Source organism: Ixodes scapularis, unplaced genomic scaffold, assembly GCF_016920785.2.
Source record: "Ixodes scapularis isolate PalLabHiFi unplaced genomic scaffold, ASM1692078v2 PGA_scaffold11__112_contigs__length_91849675, whole genome shotgun sequence".
Lineage (NCBI taxonomy): Eukaryota > Metazoa > Arthropoda > Arachnida > Ixodida > Ixodidae > Ixodes > Ixodes scapularis.
The window spans coordinates 9,273,513-9,294,669 of record NW_024609837.1 but is presented as its reverse complement, the minus strand read 5'-3'; the positions used below and the strand labels follow the sequence as shown (position 1 = coordinate 9,294,669).

The following is a 21,157-nucleotide window of genomic DNA, read 5'->3' as shown; positions in this document are numbered from 1 at the left end:
AGCGATTATCAAACAATAGATGGCGAATAATGTCCCTTGCGCGGGAATAGCAATGGCGGCGGTCAGCGCCAGTAGTATGCTAGAATTTGTTCGTCGTATTTTTCGGGAACGACGCGACTATGGGTACGAACAACGCTCTTACAAACTACTTTCAAATTTTATCCAAAGTGTCCACTCAATACCCTAGTGCTTGTGCGCATATAGTGTCCGAATACGGACCGAGCAGCCGCCAAACCGCGTAGCCTCATATGTTGGCATTATTGGGGCTATCGCTCCTTTTAACGTTGATTTGTGCGATGTTACTCGTGTTTTTAACGTAATCTATTCAAATACCTCGATTCATGAGCTGGCCCCACATGCTCTAACTTTAGAGACCTGCGAAAACGGGCGGAAAATATGTGTGCGTGGTTTTTGTGTCGTGAGCTGTCTCCGTGTTGATCTACTTTCGGGAGTGACGCCAACTCTTTTGAAGAAGCGTGCATGCTAATTATCGTGACGACTTCAAAGGTTTCGCTTGTCCAGAACGTTCGATCAAGCATTTGCGTTTTTTCAGGGGTTCGAGCTGTCGAGATTGTTCGAGCTTGTTTTCGTCAAACGCGAGAAAACGTAGCCACGTAGGTAGCATGATTTTTGTGGGAGGGGAAAGAATAATAAAATAAAAAATGAACAACGTTCTAGAGCATTGTCTAACCATATTTCATCACCTTTGTGATAGGAGAAAAAATAAAAGGACTAACCCATGCTTAAGGTTGGCCTTTGTTCGTGGACAGTTGCATAATATATGCCTTCAAAAATCTTTTTCTTTCTACTAAAAAGAAAAATTCACTTTCAGTCTTTAGTTTGTAATAGTAGGAAAAAGGTCTCCCACTGAGCTCGTCAAAAATCGGTGCTTTAATGTACCTAAACTGTCCTTCTCAGTTCTAACACTTGTGCTTGTTTGACACCAATTTGCTTCAAAACTATTGATCACCAGTACTGTTGCAGAAGCAGTACTATACTTCGTTCACCCTTAAGCTGGCAGTGTGGTAGACGCTATGTGCTGATTGGAGCAGTCGTATGTCTATCTTCCGCCACATGATCACGCTCCTGCCCATACCCACATGCCAGAAGCTGAGTCTGGTGATGAAAGGAGGTGGTTGAGTGGTGCAACAAGCTTGTAGCTCACACCGCACTGTCAGCTTAGGGGTGAACGGGGTATAGTGATCGTTGTCCTTCGGTTTCTGAGCCAGCATCATTGGCCAACAGAGCAAACTCGTATTCCCAAGGGGCAGGTGACAGCTATAAGTCAACGATGGCATTTCTGTCTGATTCAAAGGGAACTTTGTGGAGTCCATTACAGAATGCGCCCGGTTCGTAGCTTATTAGATATAGGTCTTATCGAATGATGCATCAGTTTTTTAATTGTGATTGTGGAGGCCCATAGAAGCAATTAAGGGTCATTGTAGCAAAGTTACCTCACGTTTGTGGCAGGTCATCATCAGTACTGCCAGCTACACAGCCGACTGTACCATGCGCTCGGGTGATCAGAGCCGTCGGGCGTAATTTTGGAAAGATGTGTGCTTATTGAGCGAGCCAGAAAACTGCCCTTCATTTCGTTGCAGTTATTTCAGCTTTGCAGATGTTGGAATGTCCTTCATGCTAAGCGCAATAGAGAGTTTTATAGGTTCTTCCGATAACTCTGGTAACAATACCCGATACCCTGCTGGAGCCTTTGTGTACGTATAGAATCACTGTCTGGTATCGTTAATGGGGCTGTCTAAACGATACACTCTTTAACAGTACCTGCATAAATGAACGTCTCCTTTTACAACGTTCGCGGTCTACCACGCGTCATGCTGGTCGGTTGCTGCGTGTGGACTGATGTTCGGGCACGCTGTGCAGTCACGCTGATGAATGCTTTTTTTGTTTGTGTTTTTGCAGCATGCTCACAATCCGCCAGCTCCGTACGCTTTACACGGACGAGCTGAAAGTGAAACACCTGTCTTCCGAAAACCGCGAAGTTTTTGCCTCCATCGTCACAACCGTCTTCAAGGAATTTGAGAATGTGGTCGACTGCAGCAATACGGACCAGGTGATGACATTGTTTGCTTCCCGTGCTTTCCGTCACAAACAGTGCCTTTTGATTGGGTCGGTCGGACAGTTCTGCTTTGATACGGCAATCTTTATTGCATGTTACATTCTACCAAGGATGTACTGTCGCGGACAGTGTGGGCTGAGACAGTCCTTTGTGCTTCTTTGGCATACCTGCAGGTTTTTGGAAAGGTCCAAACTAGGAATGGAATGCCAAGTTGAGGTTCGATACTTTTGACTATTTGATAAATTGAGAGATGATGAAGCTTGTGGGGGACCGCGGACGCCGCAAAAGTCTGGATCCCGTGTTTCAACTCCTATTGTCTGTATATCAGATAGCTGTTGTACACTATAGTCTGCTGCAGGTTTAGAATAACAGGCAAAACAAGGCCCTGCCAGAAAGCTGTCTGCCACGATTGATGGTTTACTCCTTCAGCATTTGCTCTACTGAAGTGGAAAGAACTGAGCGCATTGTGGGGAGGATCTTGCCCCGCTGTTCTTAACCTGCAAAAGGCAATAGTTGTTCTTGTGCCACACACATATTAAAAGTCCTTTTGTTTTCACTGGCTACAAACCGCGTGTCACGCCGTACATTATACAAGAAGCCCTCTCTAAACTTTTCCATCATTAAATTTTTAACGATGTCATTATACTTTAGACATGCATAAAAGACACTGCCTTTGTGCAGGCATGCAAAATTTTTATTGCAAATTTTAGCATCTGCTTCTGCTGCACATGTGTAATCATTGGAGATGCCACGACGCATTCGGTACAAACGGCAACAGATGTTTGTGCTGCTGGCGTCGTCAACAATTGCGCCCTTGGCGTTGTCAACAATGCGATCCCCAGGATTTCGTCATCGAGTTTTGCTAGTCTCGCAGTGACGATATTTAAACGCCGCTCATACAGTGGGCACAAGCACTTCGCGAGCATTTGATTTGGGCTCGCAATAATTAATGCCGCGACACGCATTCGCGTGGTGGCTCGTGCCCAATCACAGCGGTGACGGGAATGGCAGAACGTTAACAATGTGGAACTCAGCACGTGTCCCGTGCTTTGCCATGGCTATGGTGAAAATTTGCAGCATTTAAAGGGACACTGACAGAGTATTTATGCTCGCCGAGATTTTTAGTTGTATGTGACATATGAGAACCCAACTACCCAGAACACAATTTGCGGCTCAAAATTCGGTTTCTTTCCGCCCGAAAACCACCGATCGAGAACTGGTCGGTTTGAGTCGCGCTCACTCTCTTTTTCGTGTTCACGGGCCGTTTTCAAAGGTTTCGACGCGACCACCAAATTTAATGAAAGTCGTGGGCCATTGAACGCACACAGTCAATACTAAAAATAGAAAAAATATGAAGCCCATTTTTTGTGGCTTCCAAAAAGCTGCAAATACATTGACTGAAAAAAAAAAAAAAAGGTTGCACAGACAACCGGAAGCATTTTGTGCGTTCACTGCTTAATTCTCAACAAAGTGTCGTTTCACGTTCCGTACGACAAGCGGGTGGCAGCGGACGACGGGCGTGGGACCTCTACTTCAGAACTGTTGTTCACAGTACCGGCAAATTTTGTTTTCCTTCGAAAGAGGAATTTTGGACCGATAAAAAGAATTGATATCATCCCGTACGACACGCCCGACCAGCAAGCCGATTGCACGAAGATGTCGCCGAGTTGTCGTTCCTTCTCGTGGCTGAAAACATCGCCCGCTCAAACGTCAAGCATGAAGTGCGTACATTGAGTTGAATACGCACGCGTACGGTTTCTTTAATTTTATTTTCTATCAGTCCTAATTTTTCTCAAATAATTTTTAATCATTTTACGTGGGAAAACATTGGAATTTTAATTTATTAAATCTCCTCTCATTGTCGTCTTTCTCTTATTAAGCATTAAACAATCAGTTGTTAGTAAGCGCTTGTCCTGTTCATTCTTTGTCCTGTCCTTGTCCTTCGCGCTTTTGTAATTAAGACGGTTTCTTTACTTGGTGCGAATGTGGCCAATGCGTGGTGCTGCCCGACTTCAAGCCAGGAATGCATATACTGGAGGGAAATCGGCAGCAAACTTTCCGAAATACGGTCGACCGGATGCATTACTACGAACGAAGAGTTCCTTGAGCAGCTCAGTGGAAAGACGTCCGCTTCACACGCAGCGAACACGGGTTCAATCCATAGTGTGGGCGTACCTTCTTTTTTTTTTTCAAATATTTTGCGATGTTTACATTTCTTTTTTTTTTTACAATTATCACTGAAAAAAAAAACAATTGTTGTGGACGATACATGCTGAACTAAATGGTGTCGGATTCCATTTTCGACACCTCTGCCCCACAATGCCACTTTCAGATGTGAAGGCACCTTGGGAGTATTCTTTTCGGGGCCGATCACCGGGATTCCCCACGGGCACTCACTACTAATTGCCAACACTTAAATGTGCAAAACAACTAATCTTGAAGTACAGAACAGCGAGCGGAACAAACATAACTGCAAAGGAATCGCATGGCGAATGGATCCCAAACGCATTTCGTCTACTGTACCCAGAAGAGAAAAAAGAAACAACAAAAAACGCACGGTCAGGTGTAGCCACGTGGCTTCCGCCACTTACTCTCTCCTCTCCACATCTCGGTGCGGTGCGTGGGTTTCGGTTTCAGTTTCGAGCAGTTGCGTTTTTTGGCTTTATTAAAAAAATATGGGACTCTGTAGCAAAATATTAATTGGGTAGTATTCCGACACCATTATAAATCGCCTGGCAAAAAATGAAAACAACTTTCTTGGGGGGGTGTCAGTGTCCCTTTAATCGGCTTCAGTGCATGTCGTCTCTTGTTTTTGCTGCGAGTCAAGGAGGTGAACGTTGCTCGTTTCTTCAGTGTTTTTTCTGTGCCTGCCATCGCTTGGAGAGAAAAAAAAGAACACATGTTTCATAGGTTATGAATGTCGAGAGGTAATTCTAAGCAATATTTACTACAAGCACAGAAACTCTTGAGTCAACCCTTTAAAAGGACACTTCGATGAAATTGGCTGAATATGATCCAGAATATCCGTAAATGACAATCGCACGTTTGTATTTTGAGCCTGATGACTCTATTTTTCTATATATACGGCCCACTGTGGCAAGCGCTTGGAGAGCGGCCAACGGAGAGAACCTAACATCTGCCGCAATCGTGACGTAGATTGTCTCAGGACGAGCGAAGCTGCGGCAAGGCTTACCTCGAGAGGATGTCCTAGCTGTTCCAGCCATTGAAGCGGCCGAAGCACACCAGCGATCGGACCACCACAACTAACCCCAAAGCTGCTTCTGTACGAATTTTCAGTGACAAGTTAACCTTCTATAACCTTGTAAGGGACTATAGCGACGTCTGAGATACACAAAAGAGAGTCTCGGGAAGAGGGGAGTTCCACCTTCCCCTCTTCTGTCGTGGTGGCCGGTGGCGAGACAGACATCGTCATTACCTGTCAAGGTCCCTAGACGGGCATTACAAATGATGTGTCGGCTACATTCATCAGGTGCTCTTTGCTAATCGTTTGATTAATTCTAAAATTCCTTTTCGTGCCTTTTTCAACGAGAGATTGGCACGTCTGATGTGATACTGCTCCCTTGAACACGAATAGACAGAAATAAGCGCCAAAATTTTGTTGTAGTATCCATTTAAAAGGAACCTTGTCGCTATCCCCTCTGAGCATGTCGGCCCTCCTCTCTTTCCCGCAGGACTGCGACAAGCTTGGTCGCATGGACGACGTGTCCGAGGCCCTGGAGGGGGACCTTTACTCCCCGTGCTCCCCGTCCCCTCCCCCGCAGAACGGGAACTGCCGCCCAGACGATGCGGACTCCCCGTTCAAGGGCCCGGCGTCACGGAACACGCAGGGTGCAGTCGTGTCGAGCAGCGATTCCGACGACGACGACGTAATCCGTGCGGTCAAGGAGACGCTAGGGGTGCGCACACACAAGCCCAGGTCCCCTCAAGCGCAGGAACGAAAGTGAGGCTGGAATATAGTCAAGTCCTTCGAATTGGGTGGCCGCTAGGGCCACCTGGCGAGTGCCCTTAGCATTGACGGCTCCGCCTAACCCATACTCGTCGCTGGCTGTTTCGTGAGGCTACGTTGTCGAGGCTGACGTGGCTTTTGCAGTGCTTCGATGATGTCGAAGCTTTTTGCGCGAGCATGTGCGAATGCTAGAGAAATTCATGTTGTAGCATCGTGGAAGCCACACTAGCCTTGACAACATAGTGCAATATAGTTGATGTGGAGTATAAAGAAAACTAGGGTACAGTGACTTATCCCTTGTGTGAACCTTATAGGTGACCTTCCTTATTACAAGTTAAGGTAAACAGAAATTTCCTGGTGCTTTTCTGCTCGGTTTGATATTTTGGGAAGGAAGGCTATTTTGAGGTCACTACCATATACTTGCCATTGGATTTGTATTGACTAGATGTACTCGGTGATGCTATTTATTTTCATTGCTTCATATTTGCTGGTATGAAATTTAGAATAATTTCGGAGAATGTATAAAATTCGGAAGTTTATGAGCCTTAGTAGTTTCGTACACATCATGATGTGTAGAGAAGATAAAAAAATTGGCAAAACGAGCGCAGGAGCAGTTGGCACCAAAGCCACATGTGTTTTATTTATTGTTGACGAAGGAATTTTCTAAATTTTCATATGAATAGACCATTTGCTTAAAGGAGCTGTGCAACGATTTTAACGTTGAAAGAATTGGCATTTTCTGCTTTTGATATTGTTCACTGTGTTACAAATGGCAGAAAACACACCTCCTTTCATCGCAATGTTGCGATTCCACCGCGTAATAGCGAGGCAAAACTTGGAATATTTCCCGACCTGCAGCCACGAGCGGCGGCCATGAGAAACAAGCGGCGTGACGTCACTTGGGTCGTTGTAAGAAAGATAGCAAGTTGTGCGAATACCTGCTCGATAAAAGGTAACTTTTTTTATAAATCTTGTCGTTCCAACATATATATAAATGCGTCAAAACCCTGGTATCATCGACAAAACTTTTATTATACGGAGTTTTAGTGGCGCCATCTATCCTAGGTTTACAAAACCGCGAACAGCCGCCAGAAGCCGGAGGAGGAGGGGGACAGCGCCGGACGGGCAAGGACGGGTGGTCACGCGTTCGCGAGCGGATGAGTTCTCGCTGCTCGCTGATGGCTCTAAAGAGAGAACTTTTCCGGAACTCCGCGCCTACTCTAGTGACGTCACTGTGCACGTGACCCGGAAGACGATGCACGAGTTGAGAGGCGGCAAAAACCTGGATCTTTTTCATTTTTTTAAGTAAAAACTAGGGTATCCAGGCAAAATCTGTTTTCTGTAGTTCACTGCAGAAGTGTCAGGCATCAACTTCCACAATTATTTAAGCAAAGCCCTGAAATTGTTGCACAGCTCCTTTAATCCCCCAAGTAGCGAGCACTCAAGGAATCATGGGAACGGTGTTCCTTCAGCCCCCTAGTGGTCCTTAATTTCACCCAATTCCGTGGTGACACAGTTTTGAGTGTAATTGGGAGTCACCCTGAACAAACGTCGTATAGGGCCCAAGGACCTGTCATGTCACTTTTAAAATGTCTCGTTAATGTCAGCGTTTTCGATACCATGCATGCGATCCACCTTTCAACCTGGCTGAGCTGCGGAAATCTCTTACAATATTATCATTCTCGTGATTGTTGTTTCAGCAGGAATTCCTCGAAAAGGCAAGAATTCTCAACAACCAAAACCAGGATTTAGCTCGAAGTCAGCGGAGCTGTTTATAACATTTTTAGCATTTCTAACTTAATATCAGCGTCTTTGAAGCTGTACGAGAATCATAATAATGTAAAATTTCTGCAGCTCAGCCAGGTTGAAGGGTGGTATCGAAAACACTGGCATTGACAAGAAATGCTAAAATGTTTATGACAGGTCCTTGGGCTCTTTATGACGCTTGTTCAGGGTGACTCCGAATTACATGTACAACTGTGTAACCGTGGAATTGGTCGAAATTACTGATCACTAGGGAGCTGAGGGAACACCATTCCCATGATTCCTCGAGTGCGGGCCGGAGCGCTTGGGGGATTTAGCAAATGGTCTATTGTGTTTGGTTACAACAGTCTTCGGTTTAGTGCATTTGTCGCATCGGTAGTGCTTGGCGAGGGTTATCGCTGGTTTGGGTCATTTTGATTGAGACTTCGAGCGTAGAAATCTGTGAACGACCTTGAGCTGTGTGAACGACCTTGGAACTGTGCAGAACGCCCCCGAGGCCCCTGGTATTCCCCACCATGGAGCTTCCCTGTGACGCGTCCGACTCTGACTCCGAAGGGAAGCTGATGATCGCGGAGTCGCCCGTCTCCGCGGAGTCGCCGCGGCGAACCTCGGAGGACGGAGAGATTAACTCGAGACTCACGGAGGACCAGCGGGACGTGAGCCGCGTGTCCGCAGACGCCGCCAAGACGGAGTCGGTCGCCCAGACACCGGCGACGAAGAGCGTCGGCAACAGCGGCAAAAACACCGGCAACAGCAACAACAAACGGAAGTTTAGCAGAAAAAACAATGGCAAAAGCAACAGCAAAGCCGCCGGTGCAAGCAACAGCAACGTGGGCACGAAAAGTAAACGTGAGTAGAAGTGGAAGCCTCGAATTTGTTGTGCGGCTGTTTAGACGGCGCGGGTGGTTAAGAACCGTTTGCCGCAAATTAGTTTGTGTATGTCTCCTTAGAGTTGCGAAGTCTAGGGCACATGATTTGGATGGGTTTCTTAGATTAGGCTGCTAAATAATCAGATTGTGTGGATGAGTCCTAGCCAGTGCTTCCTGCAGTTTACGGCCGAAATCTGATGCTACATAGATGGAAGATAATAGGTTGTGAAGTTTTCAGCTTCATGTTTACTGGAATTCATTATCTGTTTGACCATTTTTACGTTTGTTTTCTGCCAAGCTCTGCCTTTACCTTTACGACGCGGCGGGTTCCCCCGTTGAGTGGGCTTCTTACTGAGCGCCGATGTAATGCAGAGAAGCAACACCCGCGGAGCTCACTTCTGCAAGTATCGCTTCTCCACAGTGCATCGGTGCTCTGTAAGAAGCGCACTTGACGGGGCTAACCCTCTGCAATCAACACTTCGAAAAACGCGAATAGTGCAGTTTTTCTTAAAGCGAATATCGAATAGTGTATTATTCGAGACTACCATTTGAAATTTCGAATATTCGCACAAACCTAGTGTTGAGGTCACGTGACGTCAATTTCCCCGCTAAATATAGTGAGAAATGTTTGCTAAATTTAGCAGGGAATTTAGCGAAAAAATTTTTCTAGATGGGAGGGGGAGAAGGGGCATACCCTCCCCTCCTCCTCCTCAAGAGCTGCACTCTAATTTCGCATTACAGAGAATTGTAAACATCTTTCATTTTTTTGGTACCAGACATCGTGCGATCATAGCAAATCTTTAGTTTCAACATGTTGTAGACCCTGAGATGGGGAACAATAAAAAAACGGACGAACATAACAAAATCTCAACACCATTCAAGATGTTGATTAATTACCAGCTCACCTGCACCCTATCACTGCTTACAATTTTAGTTTCGGACTGTTTGCAACGGTTGGTTTACCACGTACGGTCAACAGCACTAGTGATGCAGAAAGTAAAGTGCTTTCATAGGATGCCAAAGGTGCTAGTTACACTTTCTGTTTATTCCTGGTTTCAAATGTTTTTGAGTTTTTTTAAATGCTTTGTCAGCACGCTTGCCGACTGGCGCTTGCATACAGCCGTGGCTCGTGCGCGGTCTGCAGCAGTTTTCTTGGGCGGTGTGTTCGGTCAGGCTAACTTGACTCGCTTTCAAGAAGGGCTCATTGCAGTTAATGTTGTTAGCGGCACCATGGCACCGCAGCATGGGCCCAATTAAGTGCTAAATGAGAAGGCGATCGTGGGAAGCTGCGGTGGCTCCATCTGAAACCGCCAACGCCCGGGAGGACAGACCCGCTCTCCGAAGACAGCAGTTTGCGGAATGTTGTGAGGTCGGAATTCCCATTTTTCGCAGAGTCCCCCGTGCCAAATGCAAACGCATTTCGTCGAGAATTGGTGTAACCACAACGGCCGTTTCGGCATCATTTTTTTTTGTTTTCCTCAGTAAGAGTAGCGTCGAGACATAACTCGCGGGAGTAGTTCGGCCGTCCACACGTGAAGGCATTCGCTGTGCAGGCGGGCAGAAGGCCTCCCCGGAGGACAGCAACAACAGCAAGGGTCCAAAGAGCGTGGACGACATGCCGCTGTTCACGCTCAAGTTCACCAAGACAAAGTCCGGCGGCTGGGTCATGGTCCGGCCCAGGAGCGAGGACTCGGACGCGGGCGACGAGGCCACCCCCCGCAAGCGGCTGCCCACGAGGAGACGGCGTGTCGTTGCCCCCAAAAAGGTAAGGGGTTCCTATCTGTAACAAGGTAGAACCCGCACCCAAAGCGCCGTCGAGGGCGGCATTCTTTACGTTTATGTGCACTCCGTCGAGGATGGCTGGCTTTTGATTCAAAGAGATTGCCTCCGTCTTCCCCGTTGAGGTGCTGGCAGTGCCAGGACTCTTCATCATTGAGCGGCGATGATTCGCTGAATCGGTGCTTGAGCGAAGTAGATTTCCACACAAGGCGACCTCAAAGACCAGTCGCTGAGATGGATCACGAAGCGAACAAAGAAGCGCATACGGCACCGAGTTCGCGCTTAAACTTGTTTGTCGTCGGTATAGGGAGCCTAGATTTAAGAGATGGGGCAACTGCTTGATCGGGGTCACGTGGTTTGGGGGCCGCGTTTGCAATACGAGCTGCAGCATACAAGGAGTAAAAACTCAAAAGCGTTCACCTTCTGCAAACGTGTCCGCCTCTCCGCCCAGTTTCCTCGCCACACTGGCCACGCGAAAATCAAATGCAGGCGTACTTACTGCTCCTCTGTTAAATCTAGGCTCTCTCCGTCATCCCCGCCAGAACGTTGTTGCTAGCGCTCCAAACGCCCCTATCGGCATTCCGTGACGGCTTCTCCACGTGCAGTGCGGTAAAGCCGCTTCCCAAATAGGGAGTAGGAAGCAGACAACGTTGCAGAGACTGCCGCCAGTGGCCTTTCCAGCACCTTCTGCAGCCTGTTCTGGGTGGCTTTTTGGCCATGGCAGCAAAGTGCGGTGGTCAGAGACCTAGTAAACTTTCCGAATTTTATTATTTTTGTAAATTATCACAAAATTTCTTTTCGCTGTATCCGCGGGAGCCGCTGAATTTCCTTCGCTAAAAACGGACACAAATGCATTCAAAAAGTGCAAACGAGAATGGGAAATTGTGATCGCTTCACTGTAGCCGCTATTTCGTTCTAACCGACCTCGGTATAACCGGTCTCAACAGTACAGCCTTATTTTGTTCCTATCCACAGCACGGCTCATGCCAAACTATCCGCGAGTCTGATTCTTTTTTTGGGAATGCCACCCCCTGTCTCATTCCTGTCTCCTATCAGTGCCATGACATTTTCAGATCATTCTGCTCACGCGCATGTTCCCCGAGAGTTTAGGAATCCCACGACTGTGTGCCGTTTTCTTCAACATAAGCCCCAATAACTGCTTTTTTGTTTACGCCAAATACACATGTTGGGGAAACAACATCTAATCTGCGGGGAAAAATAAACCCCTTGCTCACAGAACCCTACGGTCTGTTGCGGGATAAAAAAAAGTAGGCCACGCTCCAAGAAAAAAGAAAAAAAAAGGACTCTACTTTTGTCGTTTTAGCGAAGTGAATGCTGGACAGGAGAAAACAACCAATCATTTAGCAGAGAGGTCTATGGGGGTGGGTTGCCCTCCTTTTTTTAACCTGATACAGGCTATAGCTATAGGCAGAAATGGGCGGATGTTGAAGACAAGGGTGTTCGTTTCCTTTTCTTCTCACCCGCACCGCTGTCGCGGTCGGGCCTACAGGCGAGAGAGAAGGTCACGGCGAAGAGCATCTTCGACTCGAGCGACGACGAGCCCCTCTCGGAACTACGGAATCGCGGAGCGGCCACGGCGGCTCCGCCGGCCGTCCGGAACAGCGAGGGCAACGATGGCACCAACAACACCAACACCCTGTCGGATCTGGAGCGGAAGCTGGAAGACGTGGAGAGGCGGCGAAGCGACGGAGCACCGGCCAAAAAACGACGGAAGGTGGGCTACCCTTTCTTTGTCCGACGTAGTATGTACTATACAGCCGGATCCGTAGCTACTGTTCCCGCCATTTCTTTCGGCCTTGCACGTTTGGTCTGTTGAAAGTGCGCCGTATACTTACATGGGCACCAAGACAAGAATAACTGACGCATCCTTTTCTCGCCGACGTCTAGCCGGCATCCAAACCGCAGTCGGCGGAGGCACCGCAGGTGGCAAGGTTGATGCGGTGCATCGCGGCGGCGGGACTCCGGGTCTCCTACGTTCGGCTCTTGGAACCAACGGACTCTGTGCAGGTCAAGGCAGCGAAGCTGCTGGATGTTCTCGAGAAGGCGGGCCTCAAAGGTGACCTCCTGGAAACTCGCGGCAAACGCTTCAGCGGCGACTACGGCGCGTGGAACGCGTCTCCGATTGGTGTGTTTAGCGTCCCACCTCGCCCGTACGCCGAAAGCGGTCCCGAAGTTGTCACGAAAGCCGGCGTGCCACGCTGTCTGACGTCGTAGCCCCGGCGTTTGGGCGTAGAAGTCCCGACAAAAAACACCAACGAATGCAATTGTCGCCGTCGTCATGAAGTTCCAACTCCTGGCCATACCTCGGCAAACCTCACTCATGAGAGCCCTCACTGACCCTCATCTGCACAGGTGAGGTGAGGGTGAGTGAGTTTCTGAACCCCGGAAATTCAGGAATTCATGAGTGTGGGGGTGAGTGAGGGCTGTGAGTGAGTGCGTGAGGGATATGAGGGTTTTGAGTGCGTGAGGGCCATGAGGGCGTGAGGTTCAGTGAGGGCGAGTGAAGGGCTGAAGGTGAGTGACTTTGAGGATGAGGGTGAGTGAGGGGCTTATGTGAGTGTGGCTGTGAGGGTGAGGTTCCGCAAGGGCGACCTGAAATGCTGACCTCTACTTCTGGCTGCCGAAGCTTTTGATGCTTGTGAAGCTGGAGAGCAACATCTGCTAGGATTGGGGCCAGTGACGGCATGAAACTCGTGTGACGTCATTGGGCGGAAATCGAGGTAGCACTTTTTTGAAAAGCACACCAGTCGGAGACGCATTGCAAGCACCGTAGTGGTGGCAAGCATCTGTGGCGTCTGGTATGACTCGTCCGAAAGTTTAATCTTCGTTTTACGTCGCGTTTAACGGCAGGGCGGCCGAAGGCTGGTTCTCAGATTTGCGTAGTAACCGCACACGACGGGAGAGCACACTGGTACAATCTGTGCGTAAATTTGTTATACCTTTTAAATGGGTACTGCGGCGATTCTTTGAGCTGCCCCAACTAACTATATTTTCAGAATCCCTGGCTTTTACCATTTCGAGTATGCCATATTTAGTATCGCAAAATTCGGAACAGTTATTGTGATATTGGCAAATGAAAAGGATGCCGGTCGAGCGGGTGGTCTTGAAAAGTTAAATGCGCCAAGCCTTTGAACATCGTGCAGCTGTGCGGGTGCTGGAGCGAGCTTCCAAGATATTAATCTGACACCATGAAACTGCTCATAATCAGCTGGGAAAAAACCTTGCCTGCCGCTGGCAGCACTTTTTGGTTGTCGCCTCAATTTGATTATAAATTTAGTAACTTTGCAAAAAAAAAAAATTATTTTGGCCTAATATTTGGGTTACTATTTCAGCGGTGCGTGTTTGTGTGTTTAGGAAATTTTCAGGCAGATCGGGGACCATGAAGGAAACGCCGGAGTACCCCTTTCAGGAACATTTTTTCACTGAGGGCTCGAGATAATTTTAATTCTCATCAATGGTACTGCAAAGCCTTCGGTCTAGTTATAGGCAGTTCTAGAGCTACAGTAAAACCTCGTTATAACAAAATGGGATATAACAAACTAATGGATATAACAAAGCAATCATAATTCTCCTTGCATGCTAATAGGGAAGAAATAGACATTGGCTATAACAAACTAATGGTTATAACGAAATAATTACGATCGCTCCTTCAACTTTGTTATAACGAGGTTTTACTGTACATACTTTGTAGATGGCTCCATTGTGGCAGCGCGTTCTCGCGTCGTAAGGGGGACAGGGGGTTGCATCGTGCTGAGGCACCCTGAGAGACAAATGTTTGAACAAGCCTTTATACATTGCAAGGATTGGAATCTGTTCTTTAAATGAAAAAAAGATAAAAACATTTTTTTTAAAGAATTTTTTTTTTTGATTTTTGAGGAGAGGAGTGGCAGTCAGTCACATTGAAGATGCAATAAATAAGGACCTCGTAATCGCGACGGTCAGAAATGGCAGCGGCGTTGTGCAAAATTTGCAGGCAAGCCGACTTTGAAGAACTGCAGGAAACTCAAGGCTCTGCAAGGCTTGGACGAAGCCAATGTTGTGGACTCGCTGCCAGGTAAAGATCTCCCTAAATGTTTGCCGCACGCCCATGCATACTACGAGAGTGTATGTATTATGGAGGCGTGTGTGAAGCTTCCAATCGTAGTCGTGAGTGCAGCTGTTCTTAATGCCGTTGTGAGTTGACGAAAGACGTGCTTTAGCAATCTGTCGTTTTCAATTTTCTGGAATATTTTTAAAGGGCGATATTATAAAAACGACTCTCTAAAACGCTGCTGCAATCAAAGAGGTTCATAGCACGTCCAGTGTTTCGTTGCTCAGTGCATTGTTTGGGTCAAGAGACCTGTTTGGCCATAGGTGTGGGAAACTAACTTGCTAGTTATCTAACATTTGGGTTTGTTGGTGCTTGCCATAATTACAACTAATAGGCTTTTTTAATAGAGCATATGAGTACTTAAACGCCGACGACCAGATCTGAGATTCTGCAAGGCAGAAGATCCTCCTGCAACGGTGGAGAGGGTAGAAGGAGGGAGAGGAGGAAGCGGGGGAAAAGTGGAAAGTGCGAACTGGTCATCAGCTAAATAGTTATAGCTTGAGTTTGGGCCACCCTAACTGATTTCACATGTGGGGAGTTTTAGTCCTTTGTGTGGACGCTCTCGACTTGTCTGTCTCTTAGAGCTTCCAGTTTTGTTTAACCCCCTTTCTTGGTTTCCATGTTAAAGCAAAGTTTCCTTTGGCATTTGTACTTGCAGCTGTTTTATAGCAAAGCGGCCCCAAAGCGTAAGTGTCTTCTGGTAACGTCTGCACATGAGTGGGAAATGGCTTTGCATGTTTTCAAGTGGTGGTTTTGGCACACATTCTAAGATATATAGCGCACTGCTTGGGATACCTCTGTAGTGCTGGCTTGCAGATATAGCCATATTTACTGGGGTCTGACGCTACCTTTTTGTGAATAAAGTATAGTCTAGCCCAGGATTTACAACGTGAGAACCTGGAAGCCAAGCGATCATGTGGCTTCATGACTTATTACAGGGAACTCTTGGCTATTGCGCTAATATGCTTAGTGTTTCTTGCAAATGAGATGCGAGGACGTTGCAGTCTAGCTATCGTAAAATACGGAGCAACCGTTTACCAAAAGTTTGGAAGTCACCTAGAAAAACTAGGAAATAGGTGCCTGTTAGGTTCAAGAGCAAAAATGGAAGGAACGTGGGATAGGGAAGGCTTCACTGCTTTGCACGGGTTGCTGAGAGAAGTGGCTGATGAGTTATCCAGGTAGGATCAGAAGTCTTGGTTAGGCGCTTGATATGTCCTTTGCTTAGTTTTGGAACATTTAAAAGTATCGGGTAGGTGCTTATTGTGACGTTGGCACAAGCTCGGTGTTTTGCGGTAGGTATATCTTCTCGAAAGATTCTGCAGACTTAGTGTAATGACAGCCAAGAAAATTCAGTAGCATACATTTGTGGTTGGTCTGTTGGTTGGTAGATTGAGTTGCACTTGTTAATGCATTATTTTGTCCTTGTAGTATGTAAAGTAATCTCTCGTTATGACGAAGTCGACGGGACGGCAAAAAAATTCAATTTAAGCGGTAATTCTATAAAAGCGATAGAGCCAAAAAAAAGCAGTGGCAGCAGCCACTGTATTTTTTCTGATCGTATATTTAATCAAACAAACCTTACTTGCGAACATCTCGCAGCAGCTTTACTGAGTAAAAGAATAATTAAATGGAGTTTGCCGATAATTTCATCCGATGCCCGGACGGCAGCAGCGGTGACCGTATTCTTCCGATGCCCGGAGGCATCGGAAGAATACGGTCACCGCCGCTGCACTCCCTTTGTTTCGAAGCAGCCCTAGGATGGTTTGCGTCTCCGCAGTCATTGGCGTTTCCCGAGGTACCTCTCCGACGTTGCTTCGTGTTTACCCTGGCCGCACGCAAGGTCTAGGATTGCAGCAGCCGTGGCAAGAGCAACAACGGGAACGTCTGCATCGACAAGCACAAACGAATCAGTTATTCTCGGTGGCTTTGCGAGCATGTTTTCACGCACTCCCGTAGAGATCGTTGCAGCTCTGGGAATCGTGCGCTTGCTCGGCAAGCGTGCTTGCGAGTGAAGATCTGACGGTCGCAAGGCAGTTGGCTATCTTTCGTCTTTGGATCGTGGGCACACTTTATCTTGCATGAGAAACTACTTGAACCCGTCCAACGCCTTGCTTGTTCTGCAAAATGGTGGACAGTGCCGAACAGCCGATGCCGGAATGTCGAATTCTTTGGTGGTTTCGGACCTGGGTCGGCCACTTTTCTCAATCTCGCAGATCTAAGCGACTTTCGGTAAACGCTCTCAATCTGCCATACGACGCACGTGTGTGTGTGTGTAGTGCGCCGCAGGCGCACACGTCGGGCTCCTGAAGGGACGATCTCCCCCAGGCTGCATTGCTCCCTTGACGCGATCCTGACAGGAGTCTGGCAGCATCTGTTGCAGGTGCCTTGAGTAGCGTCGGAACGGGGACGCTGCTCCCGCCGCGCTGCTGCACCCTGCCCGCGTCGGCGCATCGGCATTGAAAGCGGCACTCTGTGCGTTCTGCCCTCCATCACCTGTTTTTTCCGTTTTCTTGTTTGCCGTTGGCCTCGCTGGAGAAAGAGAAGGGAACGCAAGGATCTCCAAGCAACCCCATGTAGGCTTGCATGCTTTCGGCATCGCGGCTTTTGTAAGAAGTGTAGTCGGCCACCAAAACACTTCAAATGATCCGGTTAAAAATGCAAGCGTTTTGGTCGGGACCACGTTGAACTTCGATAAAAGCGATAATTTAAAACAAGCGATTTCGTTATAACGAGGAATTACTGTTACATTTCGGCTGTGGCAATGTTCAGTTACATCACAAGAGGAGTCGTTCCGCTTGGAGGGAAACTGTTAGCCAAATTATGGTGCCTGGAACGTGTCTCCGACTGGTGTGTTTACCGCGTCCAAAAAAGTGGTCCCTCGATTTCCGCCTGATGACGTCATAAACGTGTCATGCTGTCACCGGTTGCGATTTTGGTGGTGCTGTGGCAGCAGTGGTGGATGTAGCAGACGCCTGTTCTACACCAAATCGCGGCGGCAGCGGCTTTTGCATTCGCTCATACTTTTTACCGGAACTTTCGCAACCGACTGTCAGGATTGCGACATACAACAGCGTGACACTCCAAGTCATTTGTTGCCTCTTCAGGACCACTTTCGACGCCCGGGAAGTTCAAGTCGCTAAACGCACAGTCGAAGACACGTTTCAGTCGTAACCGGGCTACCTCACCGCTCGGACGTAAATCAAAGAGCGGCACGAACAACAGCCGCTTAAAACACCGTGCAGAGGGCAGGCCAAAACGGACCACAAGGGGTTCCCTGGGCCCGCTCACGGATGGCGCGGCGCCAGACATCTCCCAAGAGTCGTCGATGGTTGCCGACGAATCACGCAAGGTCTTCTCAAGGTTAAAAGACATCATCGACAGCGAGGAGGAGAGCGAATGACAGGCTAACGGGTGGCCAAGGTATTGCCAGCCCGTTGCCGGCGCGCCATCGACGTGCCGCCGGCGTGTCGCCGACGTAATGCCAGCATGTGGCTGACAGATTGGTGGCGTACAGCGAGCATGTTGCCGATTTGGTGGCAGCGTCTTCGCCCATTCTTTTGTACATAACCCATTCCCTCTCTCCTTTGCTTTTCTGGCGTTTTAATTTTTTATGGTTGTTTTTTATGATGTACTGTACTATAAGAAATGTATACATATTGTACATGCATAGGGTGTGTTGGGACGTAGGTTTATGGGGTTGGGGCGACGCGGGGTGGGTAAGTTTCGATTGTGGTTCAACTACTTCCATCGTTGCATGTGGTGCAGACGGGTGTGGGGTTTCTTATATTTTTTTTTAGGTTACTTTAATTTGTACTTTTTATTTTAAAGAACCCCTCCTGCATTACCTGTCCTTTTTGGTTGGCAGGTATTGATCGGTGCAAAAAAAGGTGAATTTTTCACTATGGTACTATACCTTCACTGATTTTTCTGTTTTTCTTTAGTTTTATTCTTAATTTGCTTTTAGATTGAGAAACTTCAGTGTGGTATTGACTGAACTTTTAAAAAAGGGTTTTAAAAGGTGGTTATGTGACGAAATGCCAGCTATGAGAGTTGTGAGTTTCTTAGATTGTTTTGCCTGTGTTTAACATTAATGTTTTTCATTTAGCGACTTGCGCTTCGTGCCAACTTACTTTGTTTTGTCCAAGTAGGGTTTTCTTTGGCCCTGCGACTCATTCCAATCTGTCGAGGTTGGTTGTGGCTGAAGAAAATTTTTTCACTTCGGGTAAAAGAAAAAGACAAACGCATACTTCTCCAGGCCCAATCATACAAGAGCGTTGACTGTTTTTTACCGCTACCCCGAGTTTGCTTCCAAGTGCTCGCTTGTCAAACTTGGAGCCGCAGCATAAACTGTGCTTTAGAATAGCGACGTTTCAGCCCTTTTGGTGCCCTAGAATCATAATTGCCAGTAACTTGAATATTTATCTGAGATTGCAGGAGACAGTGTTCCGTCCTCCAGAAACGTTAAGACTGTCCGCAATGAAGCCAATCGATGTCATCTGAGCTTCCTGTCAGCATACCTAGACCTTGGGAGGTTGCGTTTTCCGATTGCGACGGTTGTCGGTTGTACCTGCCTTGCAATAGGCACCAAAATGGCGGTGCCCACAAGAACATTGGGAAGTAAGGCGTCGATACTCCAAGCATAGCCTATTCGGCGGCTCTAGTCAAACTTACTCAGCTGTACTTACGCAATGAAGTCGAGAAAAGCCCGACTGATCGCCTGCGAGTTCTGCGAACACAACACGGCTCGTCGCATAAATACACAAGTCTTGCGTTTAAAACGCGAAAGAGGGTGTCGTCTTCCTAAGCCGCGACCGTGTGGCACCTGGGGAAGTGCTGAAAGGGTAAATTTGAATTGCATAAATTGGCATGTGGGACATCTTGTCATGGTTTCAAAATGGTGCTTAGAGGGGCACCTGGCATCTTTATTTCGTGGTCTCCGATTTGCCTTGAAATTTTATAAACGCACTAACATAAATGAACTTTAATAACCCAAATATGAGGACAAAACTTTTCCCAAAGCTATTGAACTTGAAAATTTAATTTTTGCTGTTTCTTTTTTTTTTTTAGGCTAAAAGTTTACAATAGTGTCAGCATGTTTGAATTGTTCCATGAATTATGCTGTTTTTACAAGCTATTCTGGCCACCATGTAACTGTAAAGCAGTCATTCCTTTTGGACTTGCAGTTTTTCTGGGGGAAATGAGCCATTCATTGTCACCGGTGTATGCGATTCACTTTACGCTTGCATTGCCCTAAAGGTGCCATGTGAAAAATTTTATGAAAGTGGTCAAAACCAACTTGTTACTGTCAAATCGTCTTGCCAGCTTTTTTTTTTTACCTGTCGGACTTCTGTGCTTCATTATATTTTTTTTTCTACTTTTTAGTATAAAACATTTTACAAGTTCGAATTAGACAGTTTTGTCACACCTGAGAATTCAAGCTTGAAATTAGTCAAATTATCAGGAAATTAGTCGGATGGCCTTGCGCACAAATACCTAATGTTTTCTCTTATGACAATTTTCTGGGAACATTGCTTTGATACTGATATCATATCATAACCCTCTCTGACAGCATCCCAATAAAAGTTCTACAACTTCATTGTTTTATAAATCCAGAAAAAAGAAGCTCATTAGAAACTGTGGCCATGTTGGAACTCCAACTGTGTCACGTCGGACCGAGAAATGTTGACCAAAAGCTTGACTGATTGGGAATGCAATTCTGCATTTACATTGATTTGCTGGGCCAATTTTCTTACAAAGATTTTCTTAAAGTTCAAATGAGAGCTTTGAAAGAAGGAAAAGTAACACTGTTTTGAATGATGCACGGACCAGCAGTAGACAAAATCTTTTCATCACATTTTGGAGACGGCCTTGACAAATAGCTCTAAGTAGTCACGAAAATGGCGCCCAAAAGCAGGATTGGTTCAAAATGTGCACCATACCCATTCTGAAGTGTGGTATCCTTGCTCATGTATTTGCTAGAGGTGTCCACATACATGCGCCATCCTTCGCTTGGTCTTGGGCAGCGCGTCTTTAAACATTCACTCTTTTGATTGCACTCAAGGAAGCACCACCTATCCCCCATTTTGCTCTAGAAACCAATGCGTAGATGGCAGCACAAAACAAAGTTTGGTGGGATATGTGTGGTACCAAAAAATATTGGCAAAATGGGGACAAAAAGTACCCATTTTGCCAATACTTTTTGGTAATTATGAACTGCATATTAATTTTTACCCCTGTCTTACACTCCTAGTTTATGTGCAAGTCATGCAAATTCAGAAATAGATTGATAAGTTTTGCAGGGTCTCTTCAAGGTCTAGTACAATCTAAACATTATTTCCAAGAATATGAGTTTGAATACTTCTAAATGTGATGAACCAATGAAAAGCATCTCATAAGTTCTGCAGTTATTTTTAATGCACTATACACAGTTTAATCTGTAAGCACCACTAAATTAACAACTTGGCAAGCTGAGTGTCTTGCATCGTAAATAAAAAAAGGCCACAGCTGTCCTTGGGCAGTAATGCCAGCACAATTAACTATCGTAGCGAGGAATAGTTTTTGGCTTAGTCTCGCCTAGATTTAAAAAAAAA

At 46.7% G+C, this 21,157-nt stretch overlaps 1 protein-coding gene across 2 annotated transcripts; it reads left to right on the top strand.

Moving 5' to 3' along the window:
- Window positions 1-34: 34 nt before the first annotated feature.
- Window positions 35-20,163, top strand: LOC8027085 (HIRA-interacting protein 3). Of its 2 annotated transcripts, none has more exons than XM_029974507.3 (9): window positions 35-123; window positions 1,921-2,071; window positions 5,770-6,038; window positions 8,293-8,657; window positions 10,231-10,442; window positions 11,967-12,191; window positions 12,365-12,533; window positions 14,451-14,531; window positions 17,810-20,163. In XM_029974507.3, exons 1-9 carry the CDS (start codon window positions 53-55, stop codon window positions 17,965-17,967), a joined length of 1,701 nt encoding a protein of 566 aa, XP_029830367.2. In that variant the 5' UTR covers window positions 35-52; the 3' UTR covers window positions 17,968-20,163. The 2 variants fall into 2 exon arrangements, with proteins under 2 accessions (XP_029830367.2, XP_040359953.1); XM_040504019.2 differs by having other exon boundaries at window positions 46-123; window positions 11,955-12,191.
- Window positions 20,164-21,157: the final 994 nt, after the last annotated feature.

What these genes read in the sequence shown, in the direction of transcription:
- LOC8027085 (XM_040504019.2), top strand. Translation starts at nt 53, where the DNA reads ATGGCGGCGGTCAGCGCCAGTAGTATGCTAGAATTTGTTCGTCGTATT. An exon ending in ACTGCAGCAATACGGACCAG is followed by an intron (nt 2,072 to 5,769) that starts GTGATGACATTG and finishes TCTTTCCCGCAG; the next exon opens with GACTGCGACAAGCTTGGTCG. An exon ending in CCTCAAGCGCAGGAACGAAA is followed by an intron (nt 6,039 to 8,292) that starts GTGAGGCTGGAA and finishes GGAACTGTGCAG; the next exon opens with AACGCCCCCGAGGCCCCTGG.